This window comes from Haematobia irritans, chromosome 2 (genome assembly GCF_050003625.1).
Source record: "Haematobia irritans isolate KBUSLIRL chromosome 2, ASM5000362v1, whole genome shotgun sequence".
Lineage (NCBI taxonomy): Eukaryota > Metazoa > Arthropoda > Insecta > Diptera > Muscidae > Haematobia > Haematobia irritans.
In genome coordinates, this window is record NC_134398.1 from 89842129 (window position 1) to 89861633 (window position 19505).

Consider the following 19505-nt stretch of genomic DNA (forward strand, 5'->3'; position numbering starts at 1 on the left):
TCAATCAAAAAATCAAATGGAATAGTTAAAGTGAGCATAACCTATCAAATGTCGACCTAGATTTTTTGACAAAAAAGCGTTTAGTGGAAATGTCGATTTTAAAAACTAATTTGTGGGTTAACTGGGTTTTCATATATTTGCTACATTAAAAATTTCAGATTGGCATAAAGTTAATGCTATGAAGTTGCATCCTATTCCTGGCAGTTTATATGTATGCACTGTCTGTATTGTTTAATTTTTTTGTAATATTTTATTTTCATTGCAGAGTATTGAGAGAAAAGAACTTACTTAAAAAAGATGTCAGAGTATCTTTTAATATGAACTCTAGTTACGAAAACAGTTGCGTCGAAGATCCGGAACATATATTTAACAGTCGAGCTACTCTTCAACTTCCTGCGTCTAATATTCATGAAAACCTGAGCTATAAAAACGTTGAAAATTATAAAGCCATTTCAACCCCACAAAGCAAAACATGTTATCTATTTAAATGTACTTTGTCTCCCATTGGAAACTGGAGATCTAGGCATAGAACTACTGAAATAGAAAACCACCAACAAGTTTTGAATGAAGTACCGGAATTTAATGCCACCGCTGTCCCTAATGACGCAAATAACTTTAATATACCTAATGTTCGTCGTTCTCCAACTGTCGAATGTAATTCCAGAAAAGAACTAACTTTATTATCATTAGTTGTTGAAAGCATCAAAACGAAGAGAATAGCTAAAAATGTGTGCTTCGATTCGCATGTTGTTTCTCAAGAATCAAAACAAAGGCATGAAAAATCTTCGCACGATCCAATACACGCCATTCCCTTACTACCAGGAAAGTGGAGAAAATCATTAAACATTCTTCGTCGAGCACAATCTACGGGTTCAAGAGGTATGTACACTTTTTTGCGCAGTTTGAAACAAAATGCAACTTTTAAAAAGTTTTAGTTTAAAAATGTCAATATAACTAGAAGCGCGCCTTTACAATGTAAATGTACATGTTTGCAACGTACCTAATAGTAATAGAAAAAACAGCATTAGAGAATGAAATGGATCCATATATTTCGCGTCTTTCGATCTTTCATAACGGTAACATTGTGAATATTGGAAGAGTTCTACTTTTCAATTTAAAACAAGTATATACGGCCGCAAGTTCGGCCAGGCCGAATCTTATGTACCCACCACCATGGATTGCGTAGAAACTTCTACGAAAGACTGTCATCCACAATCGAATTACTTGGGTTGTGGTATCTTAAAACTTCTTATTCCTGCATGGTTGTTGGATACCATATACTAACATCACGTACCAAATTTCAACCGAATGGGAAGTATTTTGCTCTTCCAAGGGGCTCTGGAGGTCAAATCTGGGGATCGGTTTATATGGGGCCTATATATAATTATGGACCGATATCGACCAATTTTTGCATGGGAGTTTGAGGCCATATATTAACACCACGTACCAAATTTCAACTGAATCAGATGAATTTTGGTCTTCCAAGAGGTTCCGGAGGTCAAATCTGGTGATCGGTTTATATGGGGGCTATATATAATTATGAGCCGATGTGGACCAATTTTTGCATGGTTGTTAGAGACCATATACTAACATCACGTACCAAATTTCAGCCATATCGGATGAAATTTGCTTCTCTTAGAGGCCTCGCAAGCCAAATCGGGGGATCGGTTTATATGGGGGCTATATATAATTATGGACCGATGTGGACCAATTTTTGCATGGTTATTCGAGACCATATACTAACACCATGTACCAAATTTCAGCCGGATCGGATGAAATTTGCTTCTCTTAGAGGCCTCGCAAGCCAAATCGGGGGATCGGTTTATATGGGGGCTATATATAATTATGGACCGATGTGGACCAATTTTTGCATGGTTGTTAGAGACCATATACTGACACCATGTACCAAATTTCAGCCGGATCGGATGAAATTTGCTTCTCTTAGGGGCCTCGCAAGCTAAATCGGGGGATCGGTTTATATGGGGGCTATATATAATTATGGACCGATGTGGACCAATTTTTGCATGGTTGTTAGATACCATATACTAACACCACGTACCAAATTTCGGCCGGATCGGATGAAATTTGCTTCTCTTAGAGGCCTCGCAAGCCAAATTTTGGGGTCCGTTTATATGGGGGCTATACGTAAAAGTGGACCGATATGGCCCATTTGCAATACCATCCGACCTACATCAATAACAACTACTTGTGCCAAGTTTCAAGTCGATAGCTTGTTTCGTTCGGAAGTTAGCGCGATTTCAACAGACGGACGGACGGACGGACATGCTCAGATCGACTCAGAATTTCACCACGACCCAGAATATATATACTTTCTGCTGTGGGACCCATTGAGAGAAAATGTCATAATAACAAACTATTGATTTTTTAGTGATAAAAGGCTGAAAGTTATGAATGAATTCTATTGGGTGTAAAAATGATCCACATCGCTAGTCAACAATAGCTTCAGAAATAGGTCGATTTCATTGCGAGATCAACAAAGTTTTTTTTTCGTTGACTTGTGTTGCAACAAGTTTCTTTTAGTAACAATCCTTACTAAATTGTTATTGTACATTTTTTAGCTTTTGGACTTCGAAACAGTGCTTACAAGAACATGTGTTTCGAAAATTCGTGATAGCAGAGGGCAATATGGTACAATGAATTCATTTCCGATCTCAATCTCTTGATTTTTAACTTTTTGATGGTTCGATAATTATCTTCTTTTGAACGCCGACGATAGACTGGATATCCATCAGCCATGCAAGCCACTTCATTTGAATGTAATTTTTTCATCAACCAAATTAGGATATGATCATGCCGTAGTCCATGCTTCTGCCATTCCACCGAGAACATATAACAACGTGTGTCACCAAAAACTCGATACTTAGTAAGGACATCCATCATAACCTTAAGTTTTTGCTGAAATACTCTGACGATTATATCATGGCGATCTTGCGGTTTTTGGTCCATTTCCAACTTAACAGGTTGGCTGATAAGTCCCCGGTCTAACAAAGAAAAGCACATTTTTTTTGTCAAAATTAGTTTTTATTATTCAACATAGTTCCCTTCAAGAGCGATACAACGATTATAACGACCTTCCAATTTTTTGATACCATTTTGGTAGTACTCCTTCGGTTTTACCTCAAAATAGGCATCAGTTTCGGTGATCACCTCTTCATTGCAGCCAAATTTTTTTCCCTGCGAGCATCCTTTTGAGGTCTGAGAACAAGAAAAAGTCGCTTGGGGCCAGATCTGGAGAATACGGTGGGTGGGGAAGCAATTCGAAGCCCAATTCATGAATTTTTGCCATCGTTCTCAATGACTTGTGGCACGGTGCGTTGTCTTGGTGGAACTACACTTTTTTCTTCTTCATATGTGGCCGTTTTGTCGCGATTTCGACCTTCAAACGGTCCAATAACGCCATATAATAGTCATTGTTGATGGTTTTTCCCTTCTCAAGATAATCGATAAAAATTATTCCATGCGCATCCCAAAAAACAGAGGCCATTACTTTGCCAGCGGACTTTTGAGTCTTTCCACGCTTCGGAGACGGTTTACCGGTCGCTGTCCACTCAGCCGACTGTCGATTGGACTCAGGAGTGTAGTGATGGAGCCATGTTTCATCCATTGTCACATATCGACGGAAAAACTCGGGTGTATTACGAGTTAACAGCTGCAAACACCGCTCAAAATCATCAACACGTTGTTGTTTTTGGTCAAATGTGAGCTCGCGCAGCATCCATTTTGCACAGAGCTTCCGCATATCCAAATATTGATGAATGATATGACCAACACGTTCCTTTGATATCTTTAAGGCCTCTGTTATCTCGATCAACTTCATTTTACGGTCATTCAAAATCATTTTGTGGATTTTTTTGATGTTTTCGTCGGTAACCACCTCTTTCGGGCGTCCACTGCGTTCACCGTGTTCCGTGCTCATCACCACGCTTAAATTTTGCATACCAATCAATTATTGTTGATTTCCCTGGGGCAGAGTCCGGAAACTCATTATCAAGCCAAGTTTTTGCTTCCACCGTATTTTTTCCCTTCAGAAAACAGTATTTTATCAAAACACCATTTTTTCACAATAACAAAAGTTGCTTCACAAAAGACGCTCTATCTCACAAACTAATTGACTTACAGACGTCAAATTTTGACACGAATCATTTGAAGGTTGGTACTATATAAAAATAATATGCATTTAATACTAGCGACGCCATCTATGTGTCAGACCGGGGACTTATCAGCCAACCTGTTACGTTCAATTTCCGTCCAATTCGGATTGCATGTGAACGTAATAAATAAATCCGAAGTTCCCTATTCGTGCATGTGACGTGGGCTTCCGATATAAGATGATGGGAGAATGATCAGACGTCCAATATTCTGAAGGTCACCATCTGAATGACGCATATGTATGTTATATAGTCCTCAGATCGTAGCATTGCCTGATTGAGTCGGATGAACCCTAAATGTTCGGTCTCGATTTTAACATACATATCCACAGCGAATATGTATGCTTGAATAGCCGACGGCACTTCAGAATGACGTTCTCCTAACGTGTAAGAATCATCATATGATACGGATTGCGCTTAGATTTCTATTCGTTGAAACGCCAGAAAATGTAAAATTAAGTGAATTGTCAATGGAAACCAATAAATAATTAGTGTGTGAATATTGTATCTGTAAATGGATTTACCATTTTCAAGTTATGTCGTCTTCGTCTTGCACTTGCCAATGAATTATTGGATATTGTAACGCATCGTACAAATGATGTGTCTCGTTTACACGATGCATGATATTGCTTCTTCGCTAAACGACAATATCTCGCGATTTAGTTGGATCGTCAATAATAATTGCAGCAACATCATTAACGGTGGGTGCATTGAATCTTCGCACATGTTCACCATTTGGGGTACAATCCGCTCTTAAGACAAATTTGTGCGTATCCGATGTCATTCGTTCCAATGATGTTTTAAACATATTAACGACAGCATTATTAGCGTGAAAAAATGCTTGCAATTGTTCAATAATTCGTCTCTTTAACTGTTGTGTTCCCTGTATATTACACCGCACATTTGCTGATCCACCATCGACGAAATGAAATAAAATTTGCAGAAATTGATGCGGTTCATCTAATGTTGGCACCATTGAACCATGCAAATGATATATTTGTCCTTGTATCTGTATTTGCAAACTATCATTTCCCTATAGCCACGGGAGTTAGTTTCAAATCTGTAGAATAACTAAATCTCAAGTAAGCAGAGCTGACTTTTTTTTTGACGAATTGATTTTTTGTTACATTAATATTTTAATATTTCTTTACTACCTGTACACAGCTTTTAGATATTTTTTGATATTTTCACCTTTGTTTTACTCACTCTTATTTGGTGCGAAAGAACTGACCAATAGAAATCGACTTTGAAAACAGCCATCCCTTCATCGCAAGAATAGCTGAACTTTGTTTTGTTTTTATTTCTCTATTTGCAAAAAAGCATGAAGTAAATTGTGAAATTTGTATATGTATTTCTTGTTTTCGTCATTAAAGCATTCCCTATAGCATTACTTGAGCCCAGTTATGTAGCTAGTACGCCACAAAAACATATTTTGTGAACTAGATACCTTTTTTGGATTCTAAATTACCTGTAGTATAAAATGGAGCCAGCTCAATAAGGCATTTCCAAAATGTAATTTCCGAACTAGGTGTTGGTGGCATTTGGTTACACTCGTGACTAGAGGGTTATTGAAAGAATACGGTGTAACTTCTGATCGTGTGGTTATAGTATTTGTTATGTGTTTCAATTCATTGTGTTGGTGTGAGTGATTGTTTATATGAGTTGTATCTTTTACTTTGCATGTCGACATGAAGCCGCCTTCTCGAATGATATTAGCTCCAAAGGAAGTCATGCGAAAGCAGTTATTGTATTCAAGGATGTGTTGAAGAAAATGGCTGGAATCGGGATCGCTGCCATCGAACAATGATTTCAGTGGCTGTGGTAATTAATTTGATGATTTCCAATTGAAATGTTAGGAAACGATTAAGTTCTTTTTTTTATTATTTTTTCACAATTTCACAGTGTACACAATTCCAATTTGTCACATCACTTTTGCAACTACTTAAATCTTTCGCAATATAAACATTACCGAATATATTTTATTGAATGACAATACATGTGAACAAATAAAATCATTTTATAACAAAAGCAACTGCGATGAATTCAAATTATAATTTTTTGTAATGTGCGCTGTATGTAAAAAAATATTTTCCCGCTTTTGAAACTTTTCTTGATTTTTTATATCAATAAACCTCACAGGGCCCGAGACCCTTCCAACGAATGCAAAACCGCGGAAATCGGTTCGTGCGTTATGGAAAACCCGACTTATTTTTATATAGTAAAAAAAGAAGAAGAAGAAGGCTTCTCAATAAACCAAAAATGGTCTGATGTATTCGAATGTAATCGGAATTTAAATTCCATTTGTGTCATACTTTCAATTGCTGTGTAGATGAAGTTATTTCAGTCTCTCAACTATAAGAATATGCACACACACACGTTCTATTCCTATTTTGTTTGTTGTTGGCACTGACCCGCTTACAGTCTGCATTAGCTGACTTCTGCCAATCAACTGATCGACTATTGTTTTCTTTATTCGATTGATAATTACTTCGTGTCGTATATGATGTTTCGTCTTCGATAAAATAAAATATTTTATTTTCACTAAAATGTTATGTTTTACCCGTGGCGTGACAATGACAACAAAACCAAAATATTGAAAATAATTGCACAATTCCTTTTGCATGTGATGGCTATGCAATGCTTGACATTCTAAACGTTTTCTGTGTTTCGGTTTCATTTGTTACTCGAACCATTCGAAATATTTGTGAAGTGAATTTGCATCACTAGAACGTCGAGTACTTCGAATAGGTTAGTGCCGACCTTTTGTATCGACAAAATTCATTGACACATGATCATCGAAATGTCTACAAACTAGATCGATCGTACTTGTACAACGCGAGATAGATAATGTTTGCAGAAATAAATAGATCAGCGGCGTTTGCTGATATATATTTGTACTTTAGGGTTAGCGAACAACAAATTTCAAAATTTTTAGGTTTTAAAATCTTATCCAAAGCCAAAAATAATTGTAAGAACACAAAGAACAAAAATAGTTTTTTGAGTATTCCTGCACTCTAATATCCTTAAATAACAGGTTGGCTGATAAGTCCCCGGTCTGACACATAGATGGCGTAGCTAGTATTAAGTGCATATTATTTTTATATAGTACCAACCTTCAAATGATTCATGTCAAAATTTGACGTCTGTAAGTCAATTAGTTTGTGAGATAGAGCGTCTTTTGTGAAGCAACTTTTGTTATTGTGAAAAAAATGGAAAAAAAGGAATTTCGTGTTTTGATAAAATACAGTTTTCTGAAGGGAAAAAATACGGTGGAAGCAAAAACTTGGCTTGATAATGAGTTTCCGGAGTCTGCCGGGAAATCAACAATAATTGATTGGTATGCAAAATTTAAGCGTGGTGAAGAGCACGGAGGACGGTGAACGCAGTGGACGCCCGAAAGAGGTGGTTACCGACGAAAACATAAAAAAAAACACAAAATGATTTTGAATGAAATGAAGTTGATCGAGATAGCAGAGGCCTTAAAGATATCAATGGAACGTGTTGGTCATATCATTCATCAATATTTGGATATGCGAAAGCTCTGTGCAAAATGGGTGCCGCGCGAGCTCACATTTGACCAAAAACGTGTTGATGATTCTGAGCGGTGTTTGCAGCTGTTAACTCGTAATACACCCGAGTTTTTCCGTCGATATGTGACATTGGATATAACAGGGCTCCATCACTACACTCCTGAGTCCAATCGACAGACGGCTGAGTGGACAGCGACCGGTGAACCGTCTCCGAAGCGTGGAACGACTCAAAAGTCCGCTGGCAAAGTAATGGCCTCTGTTGGGATGCGCATGGAATAATTTTTATCGATTATCTTGAGAATAATTTTTATCGATTATCTTATATTATATGGCGTTATTGGAGCGTTTGAAGGTCGAAATCGCGGCATAACGGCCCCATATGAAGAAGAAAAAAGTGTTGTTCCACCAAGACAACGCACCGTGCCACAAGTCATTGAGAACGATGGCAAAAATTCATGAATTGGGCTTCGAATTGCTTCCCCACCCACCGTATTCTCCAGATCTGGCCCCCAGCGATATTTTCTTGTTCTCAGACTTCAAAAGGATGCTCGCAGGGAAAAAGTTTGGCTGCAATGAAGAGGAGATCGCCGAAAATGAGGCCTATTTTGAGGCAAAACCGAAGGAGTACTACCAAAATGGTATCAAACAATTGCAAGGTCGTTATAATCGTTGTATCGCTCTTGAAGGGAACTATGTTGAATAATAAAAACGAATTTTGACAAAAAATGTGTTTTTCTTTGTTAGACCAGGGACTTATCAGCCAACCTGTTATTCCTAAATATGATCAGAAAACATTTTGTTTGCTGTTATGTCTTAATTTGATAAGTAACCAATTTCTAATTGTACATCCAAAAATGTTGTTTCTCATAATAGCAAAAATGTTTGCTAAAACATCAGTTTTTGTTTGCTGAAAAAGGGACAGCGGTAGCATGTCATTTTCGACACACCAATTATGGTCTTAAAATACCTCTAGATTTCCATTTTCAGGCAAATCGCATAGTAAATACAGTTTCTAGAAGCCTAAGAAGTAAAGTCGGGAGATCGGTCTATATGGAGTCATATCAAAACATGGACCGATAGGCACCATTTTCGGCACACCTTTTGATGGTCCTAAAATACTTCTAGATTTTCAATTTTAAGCAAATTGGATAAAAACTACGGTTTTTGTAAGCCCAAGACCCCAAATCAGGAGGTCAGTTTATATGGGGACTATATCAAAACTTGGACTGATATAGCCCATCTTCGAACTTGACCTGCCTGCATACAAAAAACGAATCTGTGAATTTTTAAATTATAATTTTAAAAAATTATGGAAAAAGGCAAAGGTAAAAATGCTTTTTCCATAATTTTTTCACTGAGATTTTGTTTTACATTTTTTAAAAATCCTTCGATTCTCAATTTTGTTAAAAATAACTTTTAAAAATAAAATTATATAAAAAAATTGTGCGTTTGATCTGGATTTCCCTTGACCCAAAATAATTATATCGAATTGCTTAATTTTCCCGGCTATTCCTGTGTTAAATGCGATGCTCTCGACGGCATTTACATTTGATACAATGGCGCTGGAGGGCCGGTTAATGGTGAGAATTATGGGGACGTGGTCTGATCCCAATGAAATGACGGGTTGGCAGGAAATGTCATTTATAAGACCAGGGAATGCTAAAAATATATCTGGCCATAGACTAAATGTCTAACTTTTCAGAATCAGTTAGACATTTAATCCATGGTGAAACTACAGTGGTGAACTTCTCTCTTGTCACTGAGTGCTTCCCGATTCCATGTTTAGCTCAGTGCTAAGGAATCTCAGTTTTATAGTCGAGTCCATACATCGTTTCACATTGCGATGAAACTTCTTAGATAAGACAGGGAAACAAAATTGAACTTTTTTTGTGTTGATTTGAAATTTATAGAAAATTTTTAGTAATTTGAGGTCATTGAATCCAAACCTGCACTTTAAGCCGTCTTTGCATTGTTTTTCAATCGGCGAGCTCTGTTCGCCGTTTTGCTAGCTTCGTTTTCCGTAGAATTTCGTTTGGTGATTAAAAGGTGAAGAAAAAATTTTAAATTTGTTTTATATTTGAAAAAGAAAAATTTATTGTTGATTTTTTGTTCTTTGATCTCAGCTTAAAGCCATGCATTGACTAAACTACAAGTGTAGCTCCCTCCCTCCCTTTTTCGGGAGGTTCAAGTGTAGTTCACGTTGGGTTGAGTGAATTACCCGAATTTATTCTGATAATTGGTTGATAGTTTTGCTGCAAGTAGAGGATGCTGATGAGGAATGTGGTAATTCCGAAACAGCTGTACATCCAACCATCTTGCAGTCTATAGGTCTTTGTCCAAATAAATTTGACAAGCATACTTTTCCTCTGTTGGTTAAGCTACACTTGTAGTTTAGTCAATGCATGGCTTTAAGCTGAGATCAAAAAAACAACAATAACGATTGAAGAGAAGCCAACAATAACAAACAAAACGAATGAAGATAGAGGAAGCACGCTCAAAAACAAACCCAGCCAAATACATACAAATCGATGATTTGAGTTTGGCAAAGGAAAAGAGATATGCTGGCAAATTTGTTTAGGCAGTAGCCGACTATCAAACCCTTTTTCGGGAGGTTCAAGTGTAGTTCACGTTGGGTTGAGTGAAGTACCCGAATTTATTCTGATAATTGGTTGATAGTTTTGCTGCAAGTAGAGGATGCTGATGAGGAATGTGGTAATTCCGAAACAGCTGTACATCCAACCATCTTGCAGTCTATAGGGCTTTGCCCAAATAAATTTGACAAGCATACTTTTCCTCTGTTGGTTAAGCTACACTTGTAGTTTAGTCAATGCATGGCTTTAAGCTGAGATCAAAAAACAAAAAAACAACAATAACGATTGAAGAGAAGCCAACAATAACAAACAAAACGAATGAAGATAGAGGAAGCACGTTCAAAAACAAACCCAGCCAAATACCTACAAATCGATGATTTGAGTTTGGCAAAGGAAAAGAGATATGCTGGCAAATTTGTTTAGGCAGTAGCCGACTATCAAACCCTTTTTCGGGAGGTTCAAGTGTAGTTCACGTTGGGTTGAGTGAATTACCCGAATTTATTCTGATAATTGGTTGATAGTTTTGCTGCAAGTAGAGGATGTTGATGAGGAATGTGGTAATTCCGAAACAGCTGTACATCCAACCATCTTGCAGTCTATAGGGCTTTGCCCAAATAAATTTGACAAGCATACTTTTCCTCTGTTGGTTAAGCTACACTTGTAGTTTAGCCAATGCATGGCTTTAAGCTGAGATCAAAAAACAAAAAAACAACAATAACGATTGAAGAGAAGCCAACAATAACAAACAAAACGAATAAAGAAAAATTTATTTCATTTCACAGCAGTAATGAATTTATTTCGATTACAAAAATAAAGTGTTATTTATGTTAGTTGAACTTGTCTAAATGAAAGTGTATCCAAAGTAATTACTGAATCGAAGCGTTATACGTGTCCGAAAATTATTCGTTTCATTGAAGTGCTCTTTGGTAAACCACATTTTTGTGTTTGGTTTAACGTTAATACAAACAAAGCGGATGGTTTCCCAACTCGTGAACACGCAATGTATAACTGACCATGTGAAAAACAATGATTTTCTAAATTTATCCCGCAAACACTAAGCGATTGGCCTTGCGATTTGTTAATGGTCATTGCGACCGCAAGGCGAACTGGAATTACAATCTTTTGAAGTCAAACGGAAGATCAGTCGGAATCATTGGTATTCGAGGAATACATACATTTTCACCTGCGTACTTTCCGTTAATAATGGTTGCCTCAATCAAATTCGGCATAAGTCTTTTTACCGAAAGTCGAGTTCCGTTGCAAAGTCACGGTGGATTAAAATTATGCAATATCATAATAGCCATACCAACTTTGAGTTGCAAGTTATGTGGTGGAAATCCTGGAAAACGATTCACCATATTAAATTAAAAAAAATCGAATCCCAAACAATATTCTCTTACATTGTTTTTCAATTTCCAAGTAGTTTTGGAGATATCGTTCAAGTTTTGAACAAAAAATTAAAATTTTTATAAAAAAAAAAAAAAAAAAAAAGTTCTCTAAAAATACCTAAAAAAATGGGACAAAAATCACAGTTTTTGTCCAGAAACAGCGTCCCAAATAACCTTAAAAATGACATTCAGTTCTCAATCAACAGAACCATTGTTCCCTTGTGTAATCTTTCAAACACTCAGAAATATCCCAGCATTACTTACAGGACTGTTTGGAGTTTCTTCGAAACCGGGATTGAATTTCTTTAATGAAAAATACTATTTATTTCCCATAAATAACCTCCGCAATATGGGAAAATTTGGAAAATATACACACTTTACCAAAACAACACAAAATAATATCGAATTGCTTAATTTTCACGGCTTGTTTGTGTTAAATGCGATGCTACCGACAGCGTTGACATTTGATACAATAGCGCTGGTGTTTTGTTGTTAAGCTGATAGGTCGTTCAGATTAAAGACCAACTGGACCAACAAAAATAACATGGTATTTACAATAATACTAAGTACAAATGTTATCAAACTAAAATACTTCGAAATTCGCAGACTTTTTGTTGAACATTGTATCGAATTGAAAGTACTTTTATAATGTAGAGTCAATTTGTTTATTATTATGGTACCACCCACCATTTACATTCGGGATTAAATAACATATGAAAAGAAAAAGAGAAAGAAACCTTTCTTCTTCCATGTCATGTGAAAGAACCCCATCAACTCAGCGTCGAATCAGTACGATGGTATTCGTGGGACTATCGAGGACGAAGGTGCTGACCACGATTTGGTTATGCAAAATTACATGAAATAGATTTGGTTTACATTATTAATTGCATACTTTCTGCTTTATTATGAAACAAACATCTGATCATTTATCTAAAAAAAAAATAATTTTTCTTTAAATAAACTACTGACTTTTTTAGCAGTATGTCTGCATTTCCAAAATAGCAGAATGTTTAATGTTATTTAAAGATACATTTTCGTTAATATGCACAATATCATCATTGTAAATAAAATGAATTGTTTTCTTTTTAATTACTAAAATATTACAGATAATTGAATATATTGGTCATAAAATAAATGTTATAATATGTTTATGTAATCAAAATTAATCTTGCAGACAATCCTAAAGGCACTTATTCCGGAGTTTCCGATAAAATACTACCGCAGAAGGTGTCATTGCCGAAAACTACTGGTGGACAACGGAAATCTACTTTAAATCGAAAATTCTCGAACTTTAAAAAAGAAAATTTTAAACATCAATTATTACTCCGTTGCCAAGAAAATCGTATAATTCCATTTGATGCAGTATATAATGAGGAATACCTTTATAATTGTCGTAAAATAGGGGAAGGCGCTTTCGGGGAAGTGTTTCTATATTCGAAGCCAAGGGGAAAAGATATCGAAAAAACTATTCTTAAAATTATACCAATTGAAGGAAAAGAATTAATTAATGGGGAAGTACAAAAGTCATATGAAGAAATTTATCAAGAAGTTGTAATATCTTTGGAATTATGCTCACTGAAAAATTCGAATGGTAATTCTAACTCCGCTGCTGGCTTCGTTAACGTGAACAAGGTAAGGACATTCATTTAGTAAGATACTCTAATATTACAAAAATTTTATCTCTCCAAGGTTCGATGTGTTAAAGGACAATATCCCAAATATCTTCAAAATCTTTGGGAAGAATACGATGCCAAGAGGGAATCTGAAAATGACCATCCAGAGTGTTTTAACTCCTCTCAACAGTTTCTTATTTTAGAAATGGCTTATGGTGGTGAAGACATGGAAAAGTTTATATTTCGAAACGCAGAGCAATCGTTTTACGCCTTACAACAGGTATTGCATATTCTCACCTAAAAGTGCATATGTGCCATAAAAATATATTTTTTAGATTATATACACACTTGCTGTTGGGGAGGATATGTATCAATTTGAACATCGAGATTTGCATTGGGGCAATATTTTAATATTGAAAACCAATGAAAAATTCGCCACTTATAGGTTAAAGGGCAATGTTATCAAATTACCCACAAAAGGTGTTAGAATAACTATTATTGACTATACATTGTCGCGCATTACTTATAACGATTGCTGCTACTACAACGATCTGTCTAACGATCCAGAACTTTTTTCTGCCACTGGTGATTATCAATTTGATATATATCGTATGATGCGCGACGTGTTAAAGTATGTTTCCCTATATGAGAAAAAAAAATGAATGTAAAATTTTAACTTTTAATTCTTTTAGTGACAAGTGGGAAATTTATAATCCGAAAACCAACGTCTTTTGGATATCATACATTATTTCAAAAATGTTGGAGGGTGTAACATATAAAAGTACGCAATCGAAGCTACATTCGGAATATATGGAAAAACTCATCTCCCTTAACACGAATATACTAAAATATGCGAGTTGTTTTGATTGCGCAATAGATCTATCATCAAGGCAAAAAAAGTAAACTATATATTTTTTATATGATCTATGTATTGAAGACGTTGATTCGATTGTAGGAACTATATATATTTTTACAGCTTTCTTTATTCACTATATCTGTTTTTTATTTGTCTGACAACATGAATTACCCCTTGTCGCTGGCTGCAACGCGAGTTTCTCCTGTGAGGAAAGCGAATTTAACTTCCACAACTGTACCCGAAATAATAACACAGGCATGTACTTTATAATTGTACAATAATGCAATTTGATGTTTATTTCTAAAAAAAATATTAATTAACAAAAACCACAAAAGAAAAAATCTAACACCGAACTCACCGCAGTCTTTATCCCTCACGAACTAAAATCTTCATCATAGAGCCACAGCATTTAAAGAAACTTCAAATAAACTAACGGTTTAATTCCAATAAAAAAACCTGTTCCTTAACGAAAATACTGCAGTAGAATGAAGGGATAAATGACTCCAGTGATAATAACAAAAGGGAAAACAAAATAAATAGATCACTGACATTCAAATTAAACCAACAACTTTGCACATACATACATACATACATACATACATACATACACACAAATAACAGAAAAACAAGTCAAAATTATTTTATGTTTGTCTGTATGTGCATATAAAGTATAATGTAAACAATAAAACAAACAAATATAAACTTCAGCGACATCCCCGCCCCCGTAAATCAACCCGATTCACAACTCAAATCTAGGACGGCAAATTTAGATACAGGGCGCTTTAAAACTCCAGTACTGGTAGCGACGTTGGTTTGATGAAACACCCCATCTCTGCCTTTGAAAACTTCTTCGACGCGGCCCCTTGTTCATTCTCGTCTAACCACGGCACAAATGAGGACTAAATCACCAGGCCACAGGTTTCGCATACTCACACCATTTGGATCTTCTAGTGAGCGTAGGCAAATATTCAATAATCCACCTTTTCCAAAAGTGGTCACGAAGCTGTCGGGAAATTCGCCATTGCTTTTTCAATACAGTTTATCAATTACCGTACCTGCCGGGGTATCTGGTGTATTTGGTGACCCAAGCAGAAAGTGGTTAGGCGTCAATGGCTCTTCGTCAGTTGGGCTCACGGGTAGATGTGTCAGAGGACGAGAGTTGATGATATTTTCGGCTTCAATCAGTAGACTTTGGAACGTGTACTCTCTTGGGGCTACTTCTTTCAATGTGACACGCAATACCTTTTTGACTTGGGCCGGACTTTATGATCTTCAATTCTAAAGTGAAACTTTCTTCTTGTGGCAGGCGAAAAAGTATAGCCTCGGCCTCCTTGAATTCTCAAACTATCAGACAAGTTTCCCCGCGGTAAATGTTTCTCTTCCGACAACGATTTATAAATCTCAGAACCCATGCCATAGTACGTTTGATCCTGAGAAATGAAGAAAAACGATTAAAATCAATTATGATGTTTTTACAAACCAGTAACATGAACTTTGGACGAAGTTCTTCTTCAATATGTTCATATCCTTGGGCGTGATTTTTTTCGGGCCAATCCTCTTCATGATTGAGCAGAAAATCTGGACCTTGAAACCACCTTGTCGCGAACGTAAAATCAACCTTGGACTTCATTCGTGTAGCTTCATCTGCTACATTTAGTTCTGTGGGTAGCCACCTCCAATCAGCTGGTCGAGTTGAATCCAAAATTTCTGCGACTATGAGCAACGAATGGCTTATATCTTTTTCTTTCACAATTTATCCAACTTATGACTGTTGTCGAATCACTCCAAAAATATGGCGGGATACTTTGATAGAGTGTTCCTCCAATATAGTACACAACAGTCGAGTTCCTAATACTGCTGCTTGAAGTTCAAGTCTGGGGATTGTCATGGTTTTCATTGGAGCACACTTTGTTTTTGCAGGAATAAAGGAAACTCCAATTTCACCATCAAATCCAATCCATCTCCAATATGACACGGCACGAAATGCGTCTTCACTTGCATCGACGAAAGTGTGTACTTCCAACGTATAGGGCAAAACACATTGAAAGTAATGACGTGGTACACTAACCTGGGCGACATTTTTAAGATCTTGGCGCCAATTGTCCCACATGTCTTGTAAACCATAGGGCAACGTTTCATCCCATCGAACTTCATGTCGCCAAATTTCACGCATTAATAATTTGGCCGAAATCATATAATGATTTAAAAAACCAAGCGGATTAAATACGGACATTACAACGCTCAGCAATCAATTAAACACCTCCTGTGTGAGTGTCCTGCTTTTTGTGTAAGGCGTAAGCGATTTTTAGGAGCATATAGCTTTAGATTACTGGCGGACCTGGAAAACGTTAACTTAAGCAGTTTGTTAATGTTTTTGGAGCAGTGGTTAAGACTATAAGTGCCCATATGTAATAGGTACTTTTAGTTAAATGTGGTATCACAATGGACTGAATAGTCTAAGTGAGCCTGAAATTTAATCGGGCTGCCACTTTAACCTAACCTAACCTAACGCTCAACAATTCTCTCTTTGTGGGATACAGGACGCCATCAATAATTCCAGTTTTCACACGATGAAATTTCAACTCAAATTTAAAAACATCATCACCAGGATGCCAATACATGCCAATATTTTTTATGTTGAGAATTTCATATCGTTTGAATCATTAGAAAAACTTACATTCTTCTCCAAGCTTCCTTCTAGGGCCACGATCACCTCTGGAGAATTTGATGTAAAATTACGAAACTCGAAACCTGCCGAATTATGGATTTATTTATTTATTAATTTATTTATCAGTTTTATTCAGTAATACTAAGCCTTCATGGCCAAATACATTTGTATTACAAAGTTTTTATAATCTGAATAGAAGTGAATGTAATAAATTTATATACAACTAGAAATTATATAAAATAAACTAAAAGTATAAACTAATGATTTAATCATGATTGGCTACCCAGCCATATGTAAAGAAAAGAAAAATATACTAAAAATAAATCCCATTAGCAATCATGTACCAACAACACTACAAATCAGAAAAATGTCTAAACACTTTGATACGGAACACATTGTTCGAGTGTGAGAAAATGCGCAGTTCAGCAGGTAAGGCATTCCAACATCTGGCCACACGAACAAAAAATGACCTTTCAAAGACGGATTTGTGAATAAGTGGTATAATAATCTGTGTATTCCTACTGGAACGTGAAAAGCTAAACCAATTGTAAAGGGGGACAGGTACACCCCCTTTAACAATCTTGTAGAAAAGAAAAATTCGCCTCCAATCAAGAAATTGCTCAAAACTAACTCCTAAGAAGTCTTTTGTAAACTCCGATATATGTTCCCTCAAGCGAAGGTTATAGACAAATCGAACAACGGAGTTAAGTAAACGCTTCAATCTATTAATGTTGCAGTCCAATGTCCCGGATACTATTTCTAACCCATAAAGCAACTGTGGTAACAACAAAGAATGAGCTAGTCTACGTTCAACCCATTCGGGTAAATAAATGGAAAGCGAATACAACCTACGCAAGATTCTATAAACTCGAGAGTAAACCATATCAATATGCTCATTAAAATTCAAGTTCCTATCCAAAATCACACCTAAGCACTTATATCGGTCCATAAATTCAACATTAGAAACCCCAAGGAAAACATTTAACTCATGAGAGCTAGAACCGAATAAAATAGCCTTCGTCTTAGACGGATTTATCATAAGATTATTTCGAGATGACCAATTTAGGGTTTGGTTCAAGCATAAATTCATATTATGTTCCAGACGTGGAATAAATTCACGGGAGCCACTAAAATAGAGGAATATATCATCTGCATACAGAAACACTGTACACAGATTGGGATCAAGATATCGAAAAATATCATTTATATACAGAATAAAAAGGAGAGGCCCAAGGACAGAGCCCTGTGGAACTCCCATTTTCAATGAACGTATAGATGATGAGGCACCATTGAGCTCTACAAATTGAAATCTATTCTGCGTGTAAGACATCAAAAGCCTACAGGCAGACTTAGAAAAACCATACTCACTCCTTAGCTTACAAACCATGGTAGCATGACATATCGAATCAAATGCTTTAGACAAATCAAGGGAAACCAAAGCACCTATCCTATTATCATTAAGGTCTTTCCTCACAGTCTCAGTAATGTGCAGCAACAGAGATGTGGTACTATGACCACAACGAAAAGCATACTGTGATTCAAAGAGTTTACCCCTAGTATAATCCAGAATCTGATCTTTCAAAATGTGTTCAAAAACCTTCGAAAGAACCGGAAGAATGGAAATCGGGCGAAAATCCTCAGGACCACTAATAACAGAACATTTAGGAATAGGCACGACCCGAGCAGTTTTCCATACATCAGGAAATACAGATGTCATAATTATTGCATTGAATATATTAAGAATCAAATCAGCCACATAAGGATATATGAGTTTTAAAAATTTGATAGAAATGTTGTCCACACCAACAGATTTAGATTTGATTTTACTCAAAGCAATAATAATATCATCTTCACTAACATAATCAAATGAATAACCAAAAGGCAAGTCATGAAACGAATCAAAATCAACATTCCCAGGTCCATTGTCAGAAAAACTAGACGTAAAAAAGTTATTAATCTCATCAACGTTAGCACTATAATCAACTTCATATCCACCCATGCATCCGGAATTGCGAAGCAAGCGCCAAAACGATTTTGTATCCAAAGATCTAAAAGTATTAAGAAAATGTCTGCGTCTACATTTACGAAAAGCCGACTTAGCCTTATTCCGATACTTCTTGTATATCTCCCAATTCTCTCGAGTTCCGTTCAGCTGAAATGCCTTGAAAGACAAGTCTCTCAGAAATTGGGCCAATCTTATTTCTCTTGCTCCCATTCAACTGTCGTCATCAGGCCGAAAATTTCGACGCACAACAGGCACAAAAGTAAAAAGATTTTGGAAAAGCTGAGAAACAAGACAGCACATAAGATTAATATCAGAAGTCGAATAGAAAGATGTATAATCAAACTGTGACAAACACATCAAAAGACCATCCCATTGCACATTATTGTAGTCATAGAATTCAATAACCTCAACAGTAGAAGTAACAAGAATATCGAAACAAGCAAAAATTAAAGCATGATGAGATACACCAGGTAGTTGAACTTGACTAGACCTGCGGACAATGAGACCATCACTTACCAAGAAAAAATCTATTAAAGAGAGAGAGATTAGGAATATCAAAGTGTCTAGAGTTGTGCAACACAGACAAATCCATTCTAGAACAAATAGTATGCATCTGATGAGCTCTTGAAAAGTTAAACATATTACAATTAAAATCACCAGATATGATTACATTTGAGTAATTAAG

General features: G+C 36.2%; 2 protein-coding genes and 1 long non-coding RNA gene across 4 annotated transcripts in view; 1 reads left to right on the plus strand and 2 right to left on the minus strand.

Moving 5' to 3' along the window:
* The window catches only part of Haspin (haspin), a 50464-nt gene extending 35964 nt beyond the window's left edge, over positions 1-14500 (plus strand). The window contains exons 2-7 of one of the 2 annotated variants that reach the window (XM_075295558.1): positions 266-879; positions 12853-13310; positions 13368-13571; positions 13627-13922; positions 13984-14190; positions 14247-14500. In XM_075295558.1, the coding sequence (XP_075151673.1) occupies positions 266-879; positions 12853-13310; positions 13368-13571; positions 13627-13922; positions 13984-14190; positions 14247-14313 (1846 nt within the window). In that variant the 3' untranslated portion in view covers positions 14314-14500. The remainder of the gene's footprint in view (positions 1-265; positions 880-12852; positions 13311-13367; positions 13572-13626; positions 13923-13983; positions 14191-14246) is intronic. The other variant, XM_075295559.1, reaches the window with a different exon arrangement.
* LOC142225728 (uncharacterized) lies at positions 3021-4730 on the minus strand. Its single transcript, XR_012719387.1, has 2 exons — positions 4694-4730; positions 3021-4594 (listed from the first exon to the last, which is right to left on the minus strand). It is a non-coding gene; the product is annotated as an uncharacterized LOC142225728 (long non-coding RNA).
* A 1409-nt stretch (positions 14501-15909) lies between the features above and the next one.
* On the minus strand, positions 15910-16380 carry LOC142224749 (uncharacterized). The gene has a single exon (XM_075294536.1). It carries the CDS (start codon positions 16378-16380, stop codon positions 15910-15912), a length of 471 nt encoding a protein of 156 aa, XP_075150651.1.
* Positions 16381-19505: the final 3125 nt, after the last annotated feature.

Bases quoted from the DNA above. Each gene is read 5' to 3' on its own strand.
- LOC142224749 (XM_075294536.1), bottom strand. From the start codon at position 16,380: ATGTCCGTATTTAATCCGCTTGGTTTTTTAAATCATTATATGATTTCG.